Raw genomic sequence first — 17,148 nt, 5'->3', positions numbered from 1 at the left:
CCCCTTGCAGCTCGCAACCGTGGTAGCCCGGCCTAGCCCCTGCATTCAGCTCGATCCTCACAATCGTGTCTTATCGCAGGAGTCTCCCTTTGGTCAGGCTCCTGGTCTGTCGACGGATAGAACAGCTTGGCGTACTGAAAGAATGCTTATATTGACTACCCTAAGATACCATTCCAAAGAACCCAGCCTTTCCCGGCCCACTCCCGCCTAACCATTTTTGTTCATGCTATATCTCCTTCTATCTAGTATGCCCAATTCATAATCCAGTTTATTTTACGAGCCCTCCAACACTCAAGCCAACGTCCTAGCCTTCCTGACTAATTCCTCGGCCTTCGCAGCTCCCCCTCAAAGCCTGCAATCTGTTCTCAAAGAACGCCACCACAAGCGCAGCAACCTAAACCTTCTGCTCTGCCCCACTGCCCCTAGACTGTTCCTCAGCCCCAGCTTCGGAAATCCCGATAGCGGCGAAAAGTTCAGGGGATGGGTCCCAGTACCCCTCGAAGGTTTGCAAGGAGATCAGGACGGCGAGGATTTCGTCGTCGGTTTTCGGAGTGGGTTTTGGTGCAGAGAAGGGATGAGCGAGAATCATCCCGACCTCATATATATCATCACTGGTCAGCTCGGGGTCTTCAACTAGCCCTGGTTGGAAGTGGGCGCCCTCGCGGTTGCAGTGCTCGATTCACCGTTTCGGGGTGACGGGCGCAATGGACTCTTAGAAAGGAGTTTGATCTTTGCAGGATGTGTTGACTTCACCTCTCTGTTCAAGCTCTGAATCGCGTTACTAAGTTTTCGACTTTCAATCTGCCTCTTCAGGTTGCGAGATGAGTCTTTATCAGGTACGAGTGATCGCACTCCGGTCGTGGTGTTGGCTGATGCGCGTAGGATATTGAGGCCTGGGCGAAACTGGCTTTGCCAGAGGTTCGCGGCGGATACGTTTATAGGCGAGATCGGATTGGACGCAGGCCGCCTACTGTGGCAGTCAGAACTCGAACGGGCCGGGAACGCCACATTGTTATTGGTAGGTGTAGGTATGGGTATGGTTGAAAGCCGTGTACAAATCCTGACCATCAGCCGCAGTCCAACCCGAAATCCTATTGCCACCGAAAGGTCCTTCTCTTCTCCCGAGTAAGCGGAAAAGGCTAGAGAGGTACGAACACTAGGTTATATAGCTCGGCCGGTGGAATGGAACACTCATAGAAGCAGCTAGGAGCCTAGTCTCCCCGCTCTTAATGGAGACTTGAGTTAACCTTGAAGTATCCTCACGCACCCAAGGCTCGGTTCACTCTCTAACGCGTCCTAATCACGCCCTACTGCACGCGTACCGTGGCTCTGAAAAGATTGATTGTAAATGCGGACATTTGGACCAAGCGTAGAATTATAATTACCTAGAATTATATAGAAATACATGTATTTTTTAGTAGCGTAGCCGCTTACTCATCTATAGAGAAGCTACTAACATTAGTAGGTGACGTATTTGAAACGCTGACCAAGGATAACAGGAGTCTGTGCAAAAGTCGCTACAGCACGTGATCTTGCGTTAGCGCAGGCGCGACCCAACCGCGTCCGGCGCGTTTTTCTTCCTGTAACCCTCCGCGCTCCCTTACAACCCCCCACGACCTCTTGCAAACTCTGGCAAACTTCCGGAAACTCCTGGGCCAATTAGGGGCAGCGTGCCCACTGTCTTCCAAACTCTTGCCTCCGCAAACTCTTGCAAACTTCCGGAATTACTATGCCGTCCGTTGAGCTGCTATAGTTCTTATGTCGCAACTAGATGTCTTGTCTGCCCGCTTTAAAGCCCGCCTAGACCAGTATAAAGTCTTTCAAAGCCTACCGAACGCTCTGCAGCGTTTTTATTATCCTGTTTAACTTGTGCTGCTGTGTCAAGGGGGGCGTTTGGTGCCCTCGCCGTCGGTTCCTAGGTGTCAGGGTTACCGCCAGCGTCCCCAACGTCGTCTAAATATGGCGACGGGCTCGACGGATCGTATGCTGGATACAGCGGTTTCATCAACAATTAAGGAAGAGGAGAGAATGACGGAGGGAAGGCTTGTTAATGGCTAGCGGGTGTGGAAGACGTGACGGCGACTGACGGACGTCGTAGGCTCGAGGGCGTAGACTGGTCGGATAGATCTAGTAATGGGAAAGACGGGGATTCGATTGCATATGCTTATACGCGATATAGACGTGGTTGTGTAGGTAACGTATGTAGTCAATAATGCTAATAGTTACCTGCGGTTAACGAACGGAGATGCACGCCAAATTACCTTAGACGCTCTAGCTAGATTAGCTCTTGCTTTAACACCATACGGGACTGGTAAATTACACGGACTGGTACACATGTGTGTACTGGTACGAAACACGGACTAGTCGATTGGGGAATACTAGTCCGTTAGGCAGACTCGTATGCTAAGTGCCACAAAGTGCTATAATGCATCGAGACGCAGTGGTCGTAGGGGTTATTGGACCGGGCCGCCCACTACTAGCCCACCTGTCATGCTTAAATCATCGAGGTGTAGATATCGGAGCCGAAACGCTGGTGATCGCTGCGGTAGACAAGGTGGCGCCTGCTCAGGCCACGCCAGGAGGCACCGTGTTGACCAGCGGCCTTCAGCTTCAGTCGCTTCGATCCAACGAGGAGGCTTGTTTCAGTTAGAGGTGTGCTGCATGAAAGGAGATAAGTAGGAGGGGCCTCGGCAATATCGCTTTCCAAAGGGGCTTAATGAGGACAACCACAGCCCCGGGTATGCCCTGCGCTACCAAGGTGCATGTGGTGGCTAACGAGGACGGAAAAAGCCACACGCTACGTCACAGTCGACCGTAGCAAGCTGGCGGCACCAAGATTTGCCACGGCGCTTAGGTCGGTATCCGTCAGGTTGTGGTTAGGGGTTGCATGAGCCCGTCTGGCCATGCGCGGGGCTTTTGTCGCTCACTCTTCACTCTTCTAAGCGTACATTGGACTTCTATCTCCATTCAACTAAACACTCATGACACCTCCGCACATGGCCTTGATCTGATGAACGAGATTGACCCTCGCGATGTTATTCTCTGGCTGTTGCCGCATAGGGGCGAGGGTTTCGACGGCGCAGCGTTTGCGACCGCCAAGCCAGAGAACAAGTTGCGATTCGTCGCAGCCCGCCACGATTCGCCCAAGCAACGCGACATCCCTCGAGAAGAACGAGCTGGAACGGAACTCCCAGTCGAGTACGGGCTGTTCGAGAATACTGATTGCCTCGTGTTCTTGTTTAGTCATGGTGCGAGGACCTCTGTTGGTGTGGTAGGCGGGTGCACCATCGACGCCGACTTCTCTCTCCAGGACATGCCGGGTGTCAGCAAATATCACTTCACCATCACCTTCGACGATCAGAACCTACCAATAATAAGAGACTTAGGCTCCACGGGCGGGACCAAAGTTACCTACAATGGGGAGAAGGGGCAGCGCTTGTCCAGCTTCGACTGGCCCCTGGTGGGCCCCAGCATTGCCAACGGCAAACCATCGATTCTCAACATCACAGACCTGCTTCAGTTCAAGGTCATTCTGCCTAATCACGACTACACCTCTCCGGAGTACATCGACAAGGTGAAGAAATTCCGCACGGGCACGGGAGACCCCGAGAACCTGTTCGCCTCTCTCATTATCCAGAGCGCTCAAGGCACTCGACTCCCCAGCGGACAACAGACGTCATCGACGGGCCCCCGCTCCCGCCCGATCTTCTACAAGAAGCAAATTGGCAAGGGTGCTTATGGGGTCGTGACGTACGTATGGAATTTGACGACCAGAGAAGAGTATGTTGTGAAGCAGCCGCTGCCAAATCTCATCAAAAGCCGCACCTTTGGCGAGACGACTTGGAGAAAAGAGGCAGATATAATGCGGAGTATTTCTCATGTTAGCACTGGCGTCCCAGGATCCTTGTGTTTGCTAGCTGCTAATTGCTAATGCTCGACATCTCAGGAACATATCGTTGCGTTCCGAAATGCGACCTTCTCTCCCTATCCAAAATTGGAATTCGAGTACATCCGTGGCGGCTCGCTCGACAGCTACACCAACCTGTCAACCTTTGAGAATACGCAGGTGCTCTGCCAATTGTCTTCGGCTCTGGAGTATCTTCACAATCGAAACCCTTCGATCGGGCACCGTGACATCAAGCCTGAGAACATCCTCGTTGTTCATAGGAGGGGAGCGGATGGCATCTACGTCAAGTTTGCCGACTTCGGCCTCTCCAAAGCGGCGGACATTCTGAAGACATGCTGCGGTACGCTGTTGTGGGCAGCCCCAGAGATTTATACTAAGGTCGCTGATCCGGTTGGCGCTGCCGAGGATACGTACAGCGTGGCCGTTGACATCTGGTCTCTCGGCGCTGTCGTCGCTTCGCTGGAGTGTGGGCTCCCGGTGTACGAGGAAGAGTGGAGAACAGAATCCGTGGCCTAGATACGCGCGTTACAGAGTCATGTCAACGACAGCTACTACAAGCAAGGCAGCGAGCTTCTCTACCTCATCATCGACAGCATGCTGGTTGAAGACCCGGACAAGAGGTCGTCAGCAGATTATGTCACTACCGGGGCGGCGAAGCTCTTGCAAAGCATGGCCAACGAGTCAGATGACGAAGGCACAGCTACGCCAAGGGCCTTCTCCATTATCGGCGCCCAGTCCGTTGCGGGATCTGAGGGTCTCGACGAGAATAGCGACAGCGGCAGCGTGACTGATGCTGAAGAAGAAGAATGGGAGTGGCCAGAAGCCCCAGGCGCTGAAACTCGGCAGAGCCAGGTTCTAGAAACCACTGAGGTCGTGCCGCAGGGAAGCACGGTGGATGGCTTGCTGTGGGGCCCTGGAGGCCCTGAGGGAGCAAGCTTCGCGAGCAGCGACGGCAGCCAGGCTACAGAACGCGGCACTGTTGAGGCCGCCCAGGCCGAGGAGGACACGCAGGAAGAGGAGAACACGCAGGAAGAGGAGGACACGCAGGAAGAGGAGGACACGCAGGAAGAGGAGGACACGCAGGAAGAGGAGGACACGCAGGAAGAGGAGGATGACGCATTCTTAGTCGCTGACCACCTCCTTGGTGGCGACCAAGTCGGGGGAGATGGGGAGCGTGATGCCGTCTCGGCCTCCAGGGGAAGTTGTCGTTCAATGCGCAAGAGAAGCTGGCCAGCGTATCCGCCTTCAGCAGGTCAACAACGTGCCATCAGCCAAGGACCACCGGATCCCAAACGGAGCAGGAGGGATGGGTCGATGAGCAGGGACTTGTCTGGAGGGCCAGAGCGATTGCGTGGTGGGCATGGGCCTGTACATAAGAAGAAGCCGAACAGTGGTAGCTCTTGAGTATAGGGTAGTTGAAGGTCAGGAACAGGTGTACAGCAGCGTGTCAAGACCGATACGTCGAGGTGTTATATAGTTTCAGGGAGAAAAGGAGCTCTGTATTGAGAAGTAGGGGCGGCAGAAGGCCCTATATATACACCTGTTGAGGGGGGGGTCAGGTGACCCGTACAGGGGCCTGAAACAGGTGGCTTTTCGTCGCTAACATATAGTGTTGAGGAGAAAGAGGGTTGATGTGATGTCTGAGCAGCTAGCCCTCCCAAAGGACGGCGGCCACAGTAATTAATCCTTTTGCGGCTAGATGTGATGTTGTGACTTCCGTGAGGCTGTGGGGCTTGAAGGCTTGGCTTACGGCGCCACAGCCGATGATGCAGTTGCAGGGGGGCACAGGAAAAAGCGCGTCAGCCAAAGCAAATGATACATAGACGCGCTCCCCCCTCACATTTTTCCCCGCGCTGCCCACCTCCCGACTCACTTACCCACAACGCTGGCCGTACTCCGTACGCGCAATCCCTCCTCAAATGTCGGTGGCTGGATCGGAAGCCCGGGATTCTGCTGTGACTTGCGCGGACCTCCTGGCGTACGACGAAGAACAGCTCGTTCGCTATCTAAAGAGACAGGACCGTGGTGGGGAATTCGATATTTCGAGTCTTGCCGGTGTGGAATCGCTTTCAAAGAGCCAGCGAGATGACTTGACGCAGAGACTCAGGTGAGAGGGCTCGATTCGCGATGGTCGTCAGTGCGTTGGCCTGTCCTAAAGCTAACAAAGCATTTCTTGGTTAGCAAAGCAGCTTTGCTGCTACCGCTCGGGATCGATGACCTTCACACGCGCCTGCAGAATGTGGCCAGCACGCAAGACGACGGCTCTCCGGACCTCGAACCCTCACAATCACGGCCCGACTCGATCGCGGGCACTCCGCCACCTATCGCCGTCCAAGACCTCGATGTATCAAGCCGCCAGGAGCTCGCCAGAGATGGCGGCCGTCCGGTGTGCTCAATCGAAGAGCTGTGTCACATACTCGCTGCGCCCATGGAAAGGTATGAGACGATTCTGTCATGGCTCAGCGACTCTCCAGACTCTGAGACCGGGGCTGGAGAGCTGAAGACGGTCTTTTCGAGGCAGTTCATGCGGTGGTGGGACTTTCGCAAGTCGCAATGGGACAGCCGAGGCCTGGGCGACAGCGAGGCGGGCCTCTCTGCCTTCCTCGAGGCAAGCAGGCGCAGATACGAGGGCTCGGGCGCAAAAGCGATGGTGTCCGCTCCTTCGTTCGACGAGACCATCCAGCGGCAGTGGCAGCATATGCCAGCATCCCGACAGCCACCACCACCTGAGGGTCAAACATTTGCCGCCTACAGCGACACTGTCAAGATTCGCCTCGCACCCTACCACTTCACCCCATCACTGCAGCTGAGGAAAGACCCACAGAAGCAGACTGCGTGGACCGATTGGCTCGAGTATCTTGGCTTCGAACTGAGGTGCTTGGAAATGTTGACAGCCGTTGCGGAATCTCTGGAACCGAAGTACCACCGATCCACGAGGCGGCTGCTCAGGGCAACACAGCCGAATGGAAACAACGCTGCGAGCGGTCCCGCGGCTTCGGATTCTACGCAGGCTCGAAAGCGCGGTCTGGGTGGGAAAGGCGTCAACATGGCCAAGGAGTTGGCAGCAGCTCGAGCCGACCGGGACGCTAGCCAAAAGTCGATCGACAACTTCCTCCGGGAGACGGAGGCGTACACACGGGCGCGCAGAGATGCCTTGTACCAACGGCATCGGGTGGAGTGGGTTATCAAGGAGGCGCGTCTGATGGAGGCGGAGATGTCCCTGCAGAGGAACTTGGCGAAGAGCAGGAAGAGGAAGCAGCGCGACGAGGAACCCCCCGAGCCACAGCCCAAGAGGACCAGACAGAGAGGCGGTGGCGGTGGAATGCAAAGGCGGTCGCAACGCCTCATCCTCGGAGTACGGGTACTCGGCGGAGTACGCGGCGTCATACCAGCCGGAAAGACTGAGCGAGCTCTGGCACCGTGCGTCTAAGCTCATCTACCGATCGACCACGAGGCAGCAGCATACTGCCCTGTGGCTTGTGACCTCGCTCACCCTCATCATCAGAATCCTCGCCGGCCGCGCGCTTGGAGCCATCCCATCCTGGAGGGCGGCAATGCGGGCACCCTTGAGCGATGCATAGGTTACTCGTATTGATATTGCTATGATTTGCGATGGCGGTAAGCAGCCAAATCATGTCCTCTCTCATCATCAACACACGACGACATGCTAGACCAATGCTGGTGCCTACTACCTTATAGTCGAGGAAGCTTATTGCGCCCTCGTATCCCTTCCGCCATCTTCGAACTCCGCCTTGACGACGCAGCATGGCTGTGTATATCTTCATGCAACATGGCTGAGAGTCTCCTGAGATGATCAGCTGGACAAGAGCTGCTCAGCGAGTGTCATGCGAGGAGAGGCTTAGGTTCACTCCCCAGAAGCTACTTAAGCTGCCTTTGTGGTCTATTCTCGACTCTCACAGCACTCTCTATTCTCGCACCTCCACCTTCTCCTGAACAAATCTCCTTTTGATAGCCAAGTCATGAAGACCTCATCATGTCAGCCGCAGCCGCAAAGTCAGTCAGCATCGCCGAGCCCGTGCGGGAGTCAGGCTCGAGGAAAAGGGCTCGCGACGCCTTTGGGACACGGTGTGGACGGGAAGGGGCGCACAAAGGGGCCGTGACTGCCGAGGGGTTATCTGTCAGGACTCGCAACGCACACGTCGAGGACGAAGATGAAGAAGACGACAACGACAGCCACCGCACGGTATCGCCGGCATCCAGTGCCAGGACCTGCTACAACCCCGCGTCGTCCGAAAAGGGGAGGCCGATTGCCAGACCCAAGCATCGCAACCCCGCCACGACAGCTGATGCGGTGCTCGCCGACATGTACGCTGCCATGGTTCGTCCCGATGCGCATGGCCAGCCGGAATGTCGCCTTGAATGAGTCTCACGACTCCGACGCGACAATCGACTACAACACCACGGCGGAAAACCCCAAAGGCGACGGGCATACGGTGGCTGCTCCTTCGGCGGCTATTCCTTCGGCTCCCAAGACCAGACCCGACATGTGTTCAGCGACTATGCCTTCGACAACGATGCCTCCGACGGTTGAGCCCGGAGTCGAGATGCGTTCGACGGACTTGCCTTCGTAGGATACTTCAGGAGACCATGCGTCTTTGGCGGCCAACACCAGACGCGATATACGTGATATACGTACGACGGATACGTCCTCGGCAGACTTCGATGCCCACTCGGTGCGACTGGGCGAGCTGTATTTCGAGGAGAACATCGCGCCAAGGGGCAAGCTGTACGGCGTCGTCTCCTTCGACGGCCCCATCTGGGTCGGCCACGACAACGTCAAGGACAGCCACCTGCTCGAACTGTCCCTCAACAGCTACCCCCGCTGGAATAGCCCGAGGCGGGCCAGTGGCGCATCGGCTGCGTCCCCCTGCCTGGGGACATGGACGCGCCGCCCATCCACGACATCATCGACATGGCCATCGACCACAAGGGCAGGCCGAGGTATTTGGTCGAAGTGGACGCCGTGTGGTTGAGCGCCAAGGACATACGGACAATGAAGCTCGTGGAGCGCGTGGCCAACTTCTGCAAGGTGAACCGTGATTGGGACATGAACTGAGACGAGTAGTATTTGATAAAAAATTAATTTTTTTGGTCTGAGAGATGCTGAGGACCCTTTCCTTGCGAGAATGTGACTCATGTTGTCATTACCTCTCTGCCACGGACGCTATGCCGAAGAGCATGTTAGTCACTGGCTGCAGGGACACCATAGCACATAAAGGCGTAGATAACACACGATAATGTTAACGCAATTATATAATGTCTTGTTAGTTATGTACTTAAACTATTTGATACTGAGGTCTATACGATTATTAAATTCATTTATGTATTTCAGACAGATTAAAAACTTAAGCAGCACGATATAATATTGCTTCTGTGCAATTGTAGACAAGTCTTTATTACAATTATAATCAGTTAGAAACTGTAAGCGTAAAACCACATTACATAACTAGTCATATAGCGAGTATAATCCCTTTATAGTAGAATGTGAACGAAACCTGCTCTTGATTATTCTTATTGCCGCCACGAACAGTACCTAGAAAAGGCGTGCTGATTTAATGAATATAGATTCCTTGAACCTAAGATATATGGTGTTCCCCCGTCTCGCACAGTACGCCGCTACGGCATCATGCGTATTTTGATGTTACACGGTAAGGGTTGCCCACTCCTTAACGTGTCTCTAGGATATGCACAGTTTGCGCTCCTGCCTAGTGGATGCATATGCATCAGCATGCCTTGGCCCTAGCAGCGATATTGAGTTCCTATATCCGAACACACCCATCCGTCTAGACCCTTCCGACTTTCCTGGTATAAACGCCGAACCGTTAGAAGACTGCAAGGCATCGGCCCGGTGGCTCGACTTCGATGGTGGCCACGCAAAGCTCAAAATCCCTCTCGCAGCACTCTCTTCTGTGGTCCAATCATCCGGACCTGTTGATGCCATTGTAGGCTTCTCTCAAGGAGCTGCCTTGGAGGCGGTGTTTGCCGCACTAGGTGAGTCAAACGCGCACCCGGAACGGCGAAAGGCACACCAAGAGCAGGAACGACCAATACCATGGGAAGCTGCCCAAGGTCCCCTCGAATTCGCTGTATGCTTTTCTGGGTTTCTTGTTGCAAGAAACCTTTATGGAGGCTTCTATGAGCCACGAATCAAGACACCAATTTGGAATGCTTGATCCCGTCATACCACGAGGAAGCACTCATCAATTGCTGGAAATTTGCTACAACGCTTCCTGACTTGAGCATTCTGGCACGCACTACGTTCCCCGCTTTTGTAAGGTTTTGGATGGAATCATGGACTTCGTTACAGTTGCTCTTACCGAGGATGAAGGACCCAAAGCGAGCATGCCTAATTGAGCAACGAGCGCGCAGCTGCGCCATATGCACTTCTGTCTACCGTATGCCATGTACACCACGGTTTCGCGTCTCACTGTATTACTGGGAAAGCTGAGGCCCAATATGGGGCCATTTAGGGGGATAGAGGACTAAGTTAATTCTTATCATGAGTGGAACGAGGGATGGCTCTTCTGCACTAAGCATAAAACTCCAGCGCGTACTGCAGCTTTCTCTGCTCTTTACTCCCTTCGCTATCACACAGAAACTACGCACAAGCCCCTGTCCTGCCCTAAGGATAAAGCGCCAGCGAGCACTGCCACTTCTGCTGCACTTTTCTCTCCTGGCTATCACGCAGGGACTACGCCAGGGACGGCTATGTATCCCTCTCCGAAGCAAACGCAAAGCAATGAAAGATTGGTGGGGAGCGCTAACCCTCGACGCAGCTTTCGAAAGTTATCCTATATCGAAGGCCGCCATAGGGATAAGGTGGATAGACCGTAGACGAGTGGGTCAGAAGCTCTAACACACCCATGGGGTCTGCTACATTGACTATAAGATCCGACAGCTGTGCCGTAAGTTTCCACATGAAGAAACGCAGAGGAATCCCTAGCTTTCAAAGGCTATTAAAAGTCCAACGCACAAGACTCTAGGTATTCTCCACACTTTTGGAAGTATCGCGTCCCCTGGAGGAGCAGTCATCAGCTCATCTACCCAAATACGCTTACAGTTACAAGATTAGATTCAGCTTACGTGTAAATGGTAAAGGATCCGAAGCCAGATCCTTCTGCTGCGCCGGTGAAGGCTTGAGGTTGCGGAGGAGCACTCCCGAAGCCCGTCGACCCTGGGGCAGCGAACGGATTCCGAGCTTCCTACCGCTTGGGGCCGAACATTCGTAGATGCGCTCCCGGAAAGCGAAGCCGTCGACGTGTTTCCGAATGGTGAAGCGGCCGCAGGAGCAGGAGCACTGAAGGCTGGTGCGCTTCCGAAGTTCGCCATGGCTACCGGTTGTCTAGGGGCTGGTTCTCTTGCCGGCGACGGTAACGATGGACGAGCTCCACCCGAAGGTGGAGGTGGTACTGCAGCCGCATTCTCCTGGCGCGCTATGAAGAGTCGCTTCTTATTCTGCTGCTCTAGGAGCATGATGCTCGTTTGGTAGTCCTCGAGAGCGTGGTCTCTCTGGTGCGGGCCTGGAACACGCGCAGGCATTCCGGATGGGGGCCTGTTGCCGGCAAAAAGGTTGTGTTGGTCGGAGTAGTCAAGCTGAGACGTCTGAGAGGGGGAGAACCTCTGAGCTTGAGCTTGGCTCTGACTGCCAAAGAGCCCTCCTGTCGACTGCGCTTGAGGCTGGTTGCTGCCGAGACCTCCTCCTCCAAACTAACCCTCTGAAGGCTTCGCCGCCGGAGCCGCCGCTGCAGTTTGGGAACTACCATGCCCACCAAATAAAACCCCGAAAAGCCCTCCAAAGCTAGACTTCTTCGCTTGCTTGTAAAACATCTTGCTCTGCTCATGAAGATTGCTTGACGTCGCGGCTATACCCTCATGACGATAGCCCCGTTCAGAGACTTTGGCAATGTTAGCGCGCATGAATTCCTGGGCTGCTGCGGGATCATTGGGATTTGATTGGGGAGGGGGTGCCAAGCCGAACAGAGAGGTAGGCTGACTGGGGCTGGAGGAGCCGAAGCCGAATTTTGAACTGCCCGGTGCAGGAGGCGCAGGTGATGCTGAAGCGAGGATGTTCTGACTAAATAGCGGTCCTGATCGAGTCGTGTCAGTGATCCGAGCTAAGCGTCCTCGCAGAGGTGCTGTATCAGGAACGTCCGCCGATTTATAAACACGAATCCTCCGACCCTGTGTCTCGATTTCCTCACCGTTCTTCCCCATCTAATCCAAAGAACTGATTGCTGCTGAAAGATGGTCCAACTCACCTAGTGTTCCCGCTGAAGCTGGAGTCATCTGGCCGACTTCCTCGTCCTCCAGCCACTCCCAATCTTCCTTCTCTTGCTGATTTTTTCTGCTCGTCTCCACTGCGACGAACGAGCACCCTTCCCGCTGACCTGGAACCGCACTCCCAAGCGAACTGCCTCGCGCTCCACCATTCCTGGGAACCGACTCTCAAAGTGCTCTTTCAGGAGCTTTCCACTTTCATCTTTGGTTTCTGGAAGCCATCCCCGGCCTTGCTCAAGTTCGGTGATGGCTTTCTTTGCCGCGAGCTGGTGGATCATCTCGCCAGGGGTTTCTAAGACCTGGATCGGTATCTCCAGCTCAAGAATGCCATGGGCACTCGTACCTCTGAGGATGACGGACTTCGGTGTCTTCCGGGCAGCGTCTGGGCCAAGCAGAAGGTACACGGTGGTTCGATTGAAGGCAAACAGGGGCGGGATGTTCTGGGGCGCCTGAATGATCTTCGGGTCGTGAATCTTGGGAAGATGGGCGTATCGCGATTCTCCGGTTTCGTCGTATGCGGGTGGTTCCTCTTTGTCCGGGTCCGCTGATGTGTCGAAGACGGATATCGGCTTCTTCTGATAGTAGTCAGCAAAGAAAGCTGGCATCGTCTCGGATTGGAAACGAACAGGCTAAGCCCTCTCTTCCTCGTTCAGATTGAGCTTGACGGACAAGCTATCGGTAACCTTCTCAATAATCTCGAAATCATCATCCTCCCCCATAGCCATGTTGTCCGAATACTTCACCTCAAGGGCATAGTTACTCGCGTGCGGAGAAAGGGCCCCTTTTAGCATCCTCACAACCTTGCTGTCCATCTTTTCGCCTTCTCCAACAGACTGCGCAAAGCCGTTTCCTGCTCTCGCAATGCCTTCGATCAGTGAGTGTGATACACCGGCACCCACTCCAAGGGAGTACACCCGAATCGGGGCTTTGGGCTGGCTGACCTGCTCGTTCAAATACGAAAACAGGGTCTGCTGATCCTAAATCGCGCCGTCGGTCAGCAGCATGACTTCTAATGGAATATCCTTGTAGCGCTGCTCGATCGTCGCTTTCAGCGGAGCAAGCATCTCTGTTCCACCATAGTTGGCTGCGAAGGACTCCACATGCCGGACAGCCTCATAAAGCGTCCCCTGGCTGTATGCGACGCTCCTTGGCCATAGGAAGGAGTATAGATCCCAAAGCGCAGATATTGAACATGACGTCCACAGGTAAGGACTTCAAGAAGACGTGGAGAGCTTGTCTGACAAGCATAATGTTACTTCCAGACATGGGCCCGCTGCGGTCACAGATGGACACGATCTCAGGCTTCTCTGGAGGCAGGGCAAATTTGGGTACCCGAGTCGCCATTAGGGCTCGCTGATTGGGATCGTGGGGTGTGTTTCAAGCACCGCCTTTGGAACGCCGGTGTCCTTAGCAACGATCTGGAGGACGAGATCTGTGTCGAGTTGGGCGCTGCCTAGGCTGAGCGTTGCGGATGCCTTTCTCATTGTGGGCTCCGCATTTGAGGCAGAAGAAGTCGTGCCCATGGAAACGGATATTGGATGACTAGGCGAGGGGATCTTTTGAATGAACGATCCTTCGGCCATCTCAGCATCGACGGTGATGGAAATGCCACTTCTAAGAGCAGTTTGGGCGGCGTTGTTGGAGAGCGCTTGAGGATATCTTCCATAGCGTGGGCAAATGACGTTGGAGATGGTGAACCGAATACCATCCACTTCCATATCATGTTTTAGGTCGCCGAGGTAGATAATCTTGATGACGACTCTTGCCCCGGGCGGTATATTGCCGACGGTGGTGGTGAAAACATCGGCAGTATCCAGCTGCTCAAAAAGGCCCGCTGTCTCGCCCCGGGTAATGGCTTCCCTGAAGTCGATTCTCGCTGTCTCCTTCTCCTTAACCTCGCGCCAACGATAATGCGGTCTCCCACGTGGCAGGTGAAGCCAACTACACTAACGCCATCGTACAATGGGAATGTGTACCTGACTTCTCCGATGCCTCTCGACGTCGACGGGTTGACGAAGGTTTAGGTGAGGGTGGTCCGGGAGGTAGTAGCAAGGATGGTGGAATGGGCTTGAAGCTCGACTTGTGGCAGATACAGCTTCTCGGCCGATGTAATTGTGTAGTAGAGACCGCAGACGTGGTGACGCCACGCCGGCTTCTGGTGTGCGTTGCTACCGAACATATCGAAGCAAAGAGGGATTTCCTTAGGAAGGGGGTCGGAGGGGCAAGAGGAATAGAATAACAAGGGCCTCCACGAGTCACTGACAGAAAGAGGACAGAACGGAAGTAGTGACACAGTGCAATTGAGTGTTAGCCGAAGATAGAAACAGTGAGATGCTTTATGCTTGTCGTCTGCCTAGTCGCCTAAGCGGCCTCATCCAGGTGCCTACTGGGGCCTGATGAGCCGAGAACACAGCCGTAGATGCTTCGTAACGCCTCAAAATTGGGCACTTGTTTGAATCTGGCAGATATAAGCGTCAGTCATCGATAGTCGCGAGGAAACGTGGATGAAAAAGAGGAGGGAAGGAGGTGCGAGATGGCACTGCCCTTAAAAGCTCGCCAGCTGCCTGGGCGTGGCGGCTGAGCGGTGTCGCCAAGCGCGGAACACGTGCGCAACTCGATGTCAGCTCGTCCATGAGGAGACGTGTTGGAATTGAACGCGAATTGAGCAGTCAGTGGATGGTACTGCATGTGGGATAGGGAGGTCGGAAGCACGCTCGGAATCAGGCCCCGAATCTAAGCCCGGAAAGGCTAGGGCGAGAGACTCTGACGTCTTCCAGAAAAGTTCCAGGATCGGAACGCTCCCATCCCACACAATAATGAATGCAGCGCTTTCCCAGCTGCCCCACGCCTTTCCAGAGTTCGAGCAACAGCTGCACCGCGTCTTTTGTACCCGCCGTAGCTTCCACAAGCTTTCCCGAGTTCCGCGCCGCATCCAAATCAATCGTCTCGTTGCTCGAAGCGCCATGGCTGGGGGTTACGAGGAATGGACGCAACAGCAATTGATCGCCCGGATCCACAAGCTAGAAGCGAAGTTGCCCCCACAAGAGCAGACATCAACGACGAATATCTCGGAGCCGAATCCCGCGACCTTTACCTCCTTTCCAATCCCTTCCCCCGTTGACGACCAAACGCAGATTCCCTACCGCAAGCCTCCCAAGCAGCTACCGAAGGCGTTCGATGCGTCCAAGTATAGCACGAGGCTCATAGCGCTCAAATTCGCATACCTGGGCCAGAAGTACAATGGATTCGAGCATCACAGGAACAATACTACACCATTGCCGACAATCGAGGAAGAGCTGTGGAAGGCGCTGGTCAAAACAAGGCTCGTCAGTCCTACACCCAGTGAAGGAGACCAAGAAAGATATGATAGGATAGACAGGAAGACATTCGAAGCATGGGATAGAGACGGTGCAGATGTGAATTGGGACGGTTGTGAATACTCGAAATGCGGCAGGACGGACAGAGGAGTGAGTGCATTTGGGCAGGTCATAGGGGTCCGCGTTCGAAGCAATAGACCTCTACCAAAACCGAAAACTCCAACTACCTCTTCGGTTGAAGATGCAGGACAGGCAGCAGCGCCGGAAGCAGTGGAACCATTACTAGCTGCAGAAAGCGACATGGAAGCGCCATCGAAGCCCTTCGATGACCTCAGATACGAGCTTCCGTACATCCAACTCCTCAACCGTGTCCTACCACCCACCATCCGCATCTACGCTTGGTGTCCCAATCCGCCGCCCAACTTCTCCGCCCGCTTCTCCTGCAAAGAACGACGCTACAAATACTTCTTCACAAACCCCTGCTTCGCTCCCGTCCCCGGTTCCTTGGGCCTCTACACCACCAACACCGACCAGTCCACCATGCGCGAAGGCTGGCTTGACATCAAAAAGATGCGAGAAGCCTGCAACCTGCTCGTCGGACTACACGACTTCCGCAACTTCTGTAAAATAGACGCTTCGAAGCAACTCACGAATTTCAAGCGGCGAATCTTCCACGCGGACATTGAAGAGATCAGCCCCCTATCTGTTCCGTCGTTCCTCTCGCACTCCACTATCCAACCCTCATCTTCAACCGAACAGCCGAAGATGTACGCGTTTGTGCTCCACGGCTCCGCCTTCCTCTGGCATCAAGTCCGCTCCATAGTCGCCATCCTCTTCCTCATCGGGCAAGGCCTCGAAGCCCCTTCCCTGATTCCGCAACTCCTCGATATCTCCACCAACCCTACACGCCCAAAATACGAAATGGCGTCCGATGCACCACTGGTACTTTGGGACTGTATATTCCCACATGAGTCGGAGATTCAATCTTCCGAGCAGCGGGAGCATGGCTATGAAGATAGGTTGGAGTGGATATACGTAGGCGACGAAGGAGGCATCGAGCCAAAGAGCCTGGTGAAAGGCAAAGGAGGCGGGCCAAGTACGATGGGAAGGGGCAAGTGGGGACGAGGCGGCGTCATCGATGATGTATGGGAGGTGTGGCGTGGGAACAAGATTGATGAGACGCTCTCAGCTTTATTGCTGGACGCTGTTTCTTCCCAAGGGAAGTCAACACTCGACGCTGAGCAAATTACTTCCTATGAAGCGAAGCCGGGTATTGCGAAGGGCGGACCCAGGGTGTTTGATGGCGGCGATCTAGGCAGAGCGAAGGGGAGCTATATCCCTGTACTTCAGCGGGAGAGACAAGATCCTGTTGAAGTGGTAAATGAGAGATACGCCAGGAAGAAAGGGCAGGATCCAAATAAGATGAAGCCGAAGGAGGATGAAGCGGACGAGTGATACATAGGACCGGGGTTTTGGTTCGCGTATGATACACAAGCACTCGACTCTTGTATAAGTTGGGTCTTCTGGTGCCCAGACGTGGGCAGTTATAGACGTGGGCAGTTATATATGAAGTTAGGTATCAGACAAGACTTAGTCTGAAGGTGTCGCAGACGCTGGTGCGCCGCT

General features: G+C 54.4%; 6 protein-coding genes across 6 annotated transcripts; 5 read left to right on the top strand and 1 right to left on the bottom strand.

Annotated features, from left to right (window-relative positions):
• Nucleotides 1–1,599: 1,599 nt before the first annotated feature.
• On the top strand, nt 1,600–5,601 carry BU26DRAFT_550085 (uncharacterized protein). Its single transcript, XM_033832036.1, has 6 exons — nt 1,600–1,981; nt 2,059–2,198; nt 2,419–2,652; nt 2,855–3,880; nt 3,947–4,384; nt 4,439–5,601. Exons 1-6 carry the CDS (start codon nt 1,960–1,962, stop codon nt 5,309–5,311), a joined length of 2,733 nt encoding a protein of 910 aa, XP_033684719.1. The 5' UTR covers nt 1,600–1,959; the 3' UTR covers nt 5,312–5,601.
• A 113-nt stretch (nt 5,602–5,714) lies between these two features.
• Nucleotides 5,715–7,337, top strand: BU26DRAFT_482389 (uncharacterized protein; the record flags this gene model as incomplete). The annotated part of the gene is made up of 3 exons (XM_033825769.1): nt 5,715–6,014; nt 6,089–6,891; nt 6,946–7,337. Exons 1-3 carry the CDS (start codon nt 5,827–5,829, stop codon nt 7,335–7,337), a joined length of 1,383 nt encoding a protein of 460 aa, XP_033684718.1. The 5' UTR covers nt 5,715–5,826.
• A 564-nt stretch (nt 7,338–7,901) lies between these two features.
• BU26DRAFT_563609 (uncharacterized protein) lies at nt 7,902–8,984 on the top strand (the record flags this gene model as incomplete). The annotated part of the gene is made up of 3 exons (XM_033833184.1): nt 7,902–8,246; nt 8,500–8,703; nt 8,760–8,984. 3 exons carry the CDS (start codon nt 7,902–7,904, stop codon nt 8,982–8,984), a joined length of 774 nt encoding a protein of 257 aa, XP_033684717.1.
• A 628-nt stretch (nt 8,985–9,612) lies between these two features.
• On the top strand, nt 9,613–10,101 carry BU26DRAFT_424880 (uncharacterized protein; the record flags this gene model as incomplete). The annotated part of the gene is made up of 1 exon (XM_033823594.1): nt 9,613–10,101. The coding sequence occupies one exon, from the start codon at nt 9,613–9,615 to the stop codon at nt 10,099–10,101; it is 489 nt and encodes a 162-aa protein (XP_033684716.1).
• Nucleotides 10,102–10,688: 587 nt separating this feature from the next.
• BU26DRAFT_550083 (uncharacterized protein) lies at nt 10,689–14,384 on the bottom strand (the record flags this gene model as incomplete). Its single annotated transcript, XM_033832035.1, has 9 exons — nt 10,689–10,810; nt 10,902–10,944; nt 11,012–11,598; nt 11,641–12,015; nt 12,187–12,262; nt 12,316–12,780; nt 12,889–13,182; nt 13,591–14,151; nt 14,340–14,384. The coding sequence occupies 9 exons, from the start codon at nt 14,382–14,384 to the stop codon at nt 10,689–10,691; spliced, it is 2,568 nt and encodes an 855-aa protein (XP_033684715.1).
• Nucleotides 14,385–15,016: 632 nt separating this feature from the next.
• Nucleotides 15,017–17,116, top strand: BU26DRAFT_518276 (pseudouridine synthase). The gene has a single exon (XM_033828773.1). It carries the CDS (start codon nt 15,022–15,024, stop codon nt 16,975–16,977), a length of 1,956 nt encoding a protein of 651 aa, XP_033684714.1. The 5' UTR covers nt 15,017–15,021; the 3' UTR covers nt 16,978–17,116.
• The last annotated feature ends 32 nt before the right edge of the window (nt 17,117–17,148 follow it).

The sequence above is a fragment of the Trematosphaeria pertusa genome, assembly GCF_010094035.1.
Source record: "Trematosphaeria pertusa strain CBS 122368 unplaced genomic scaffold BU26scaffold_6, whole genome shotgun sequence".
In the NCBI taxonomy this organism is placed as follows: domain Eukaryota; kingdom Fungi; phylum Ascomycota; class Dothideomycetes; order Pleosporales; family Trematosphaeriaceae; genus Trematosphaeria; species Trematosphaeria pertusa.
Note: the sequence above shows the minus strand (reverse complement) of the source record. Positions and strands in the feature narration are given on the sequence as shown.

What these genes read in the sequence shown, in the direction of transcription:
- BU26DRAFT_550085 (XM_033832036.1), top strand. Translation starts at nt 1,960, where the DNA reads ATGGCGACGGGCTCGACGGATC. An exon ending in GGCGACGGGCTCGACGGATC is followed by an intron (nt 1,982 to 2,058) that starts GTATGCTGGATA and finishes GTTAATGGCTAG; the next exon opens with CGGGTGTGGAAGACGTGACG. An exon ending in CGCTGGAGTGTGGGCTCCCG is followed by an intron (nt 4,385 to 4,438) that starts GTGTACGAGGAA and finishes CGCGCGTTACAG; the next exon opens with AGTCATGTCAACGACAGCTA.
- BU26DRAFT_518276 (XM_033828773.1), top strand. Translation starts at nt 15,022, where the DNA reads ATGAATGCAGCGCTTTCCCAGCTGCCCCACGCCTTTCCAGAGTTCGAG.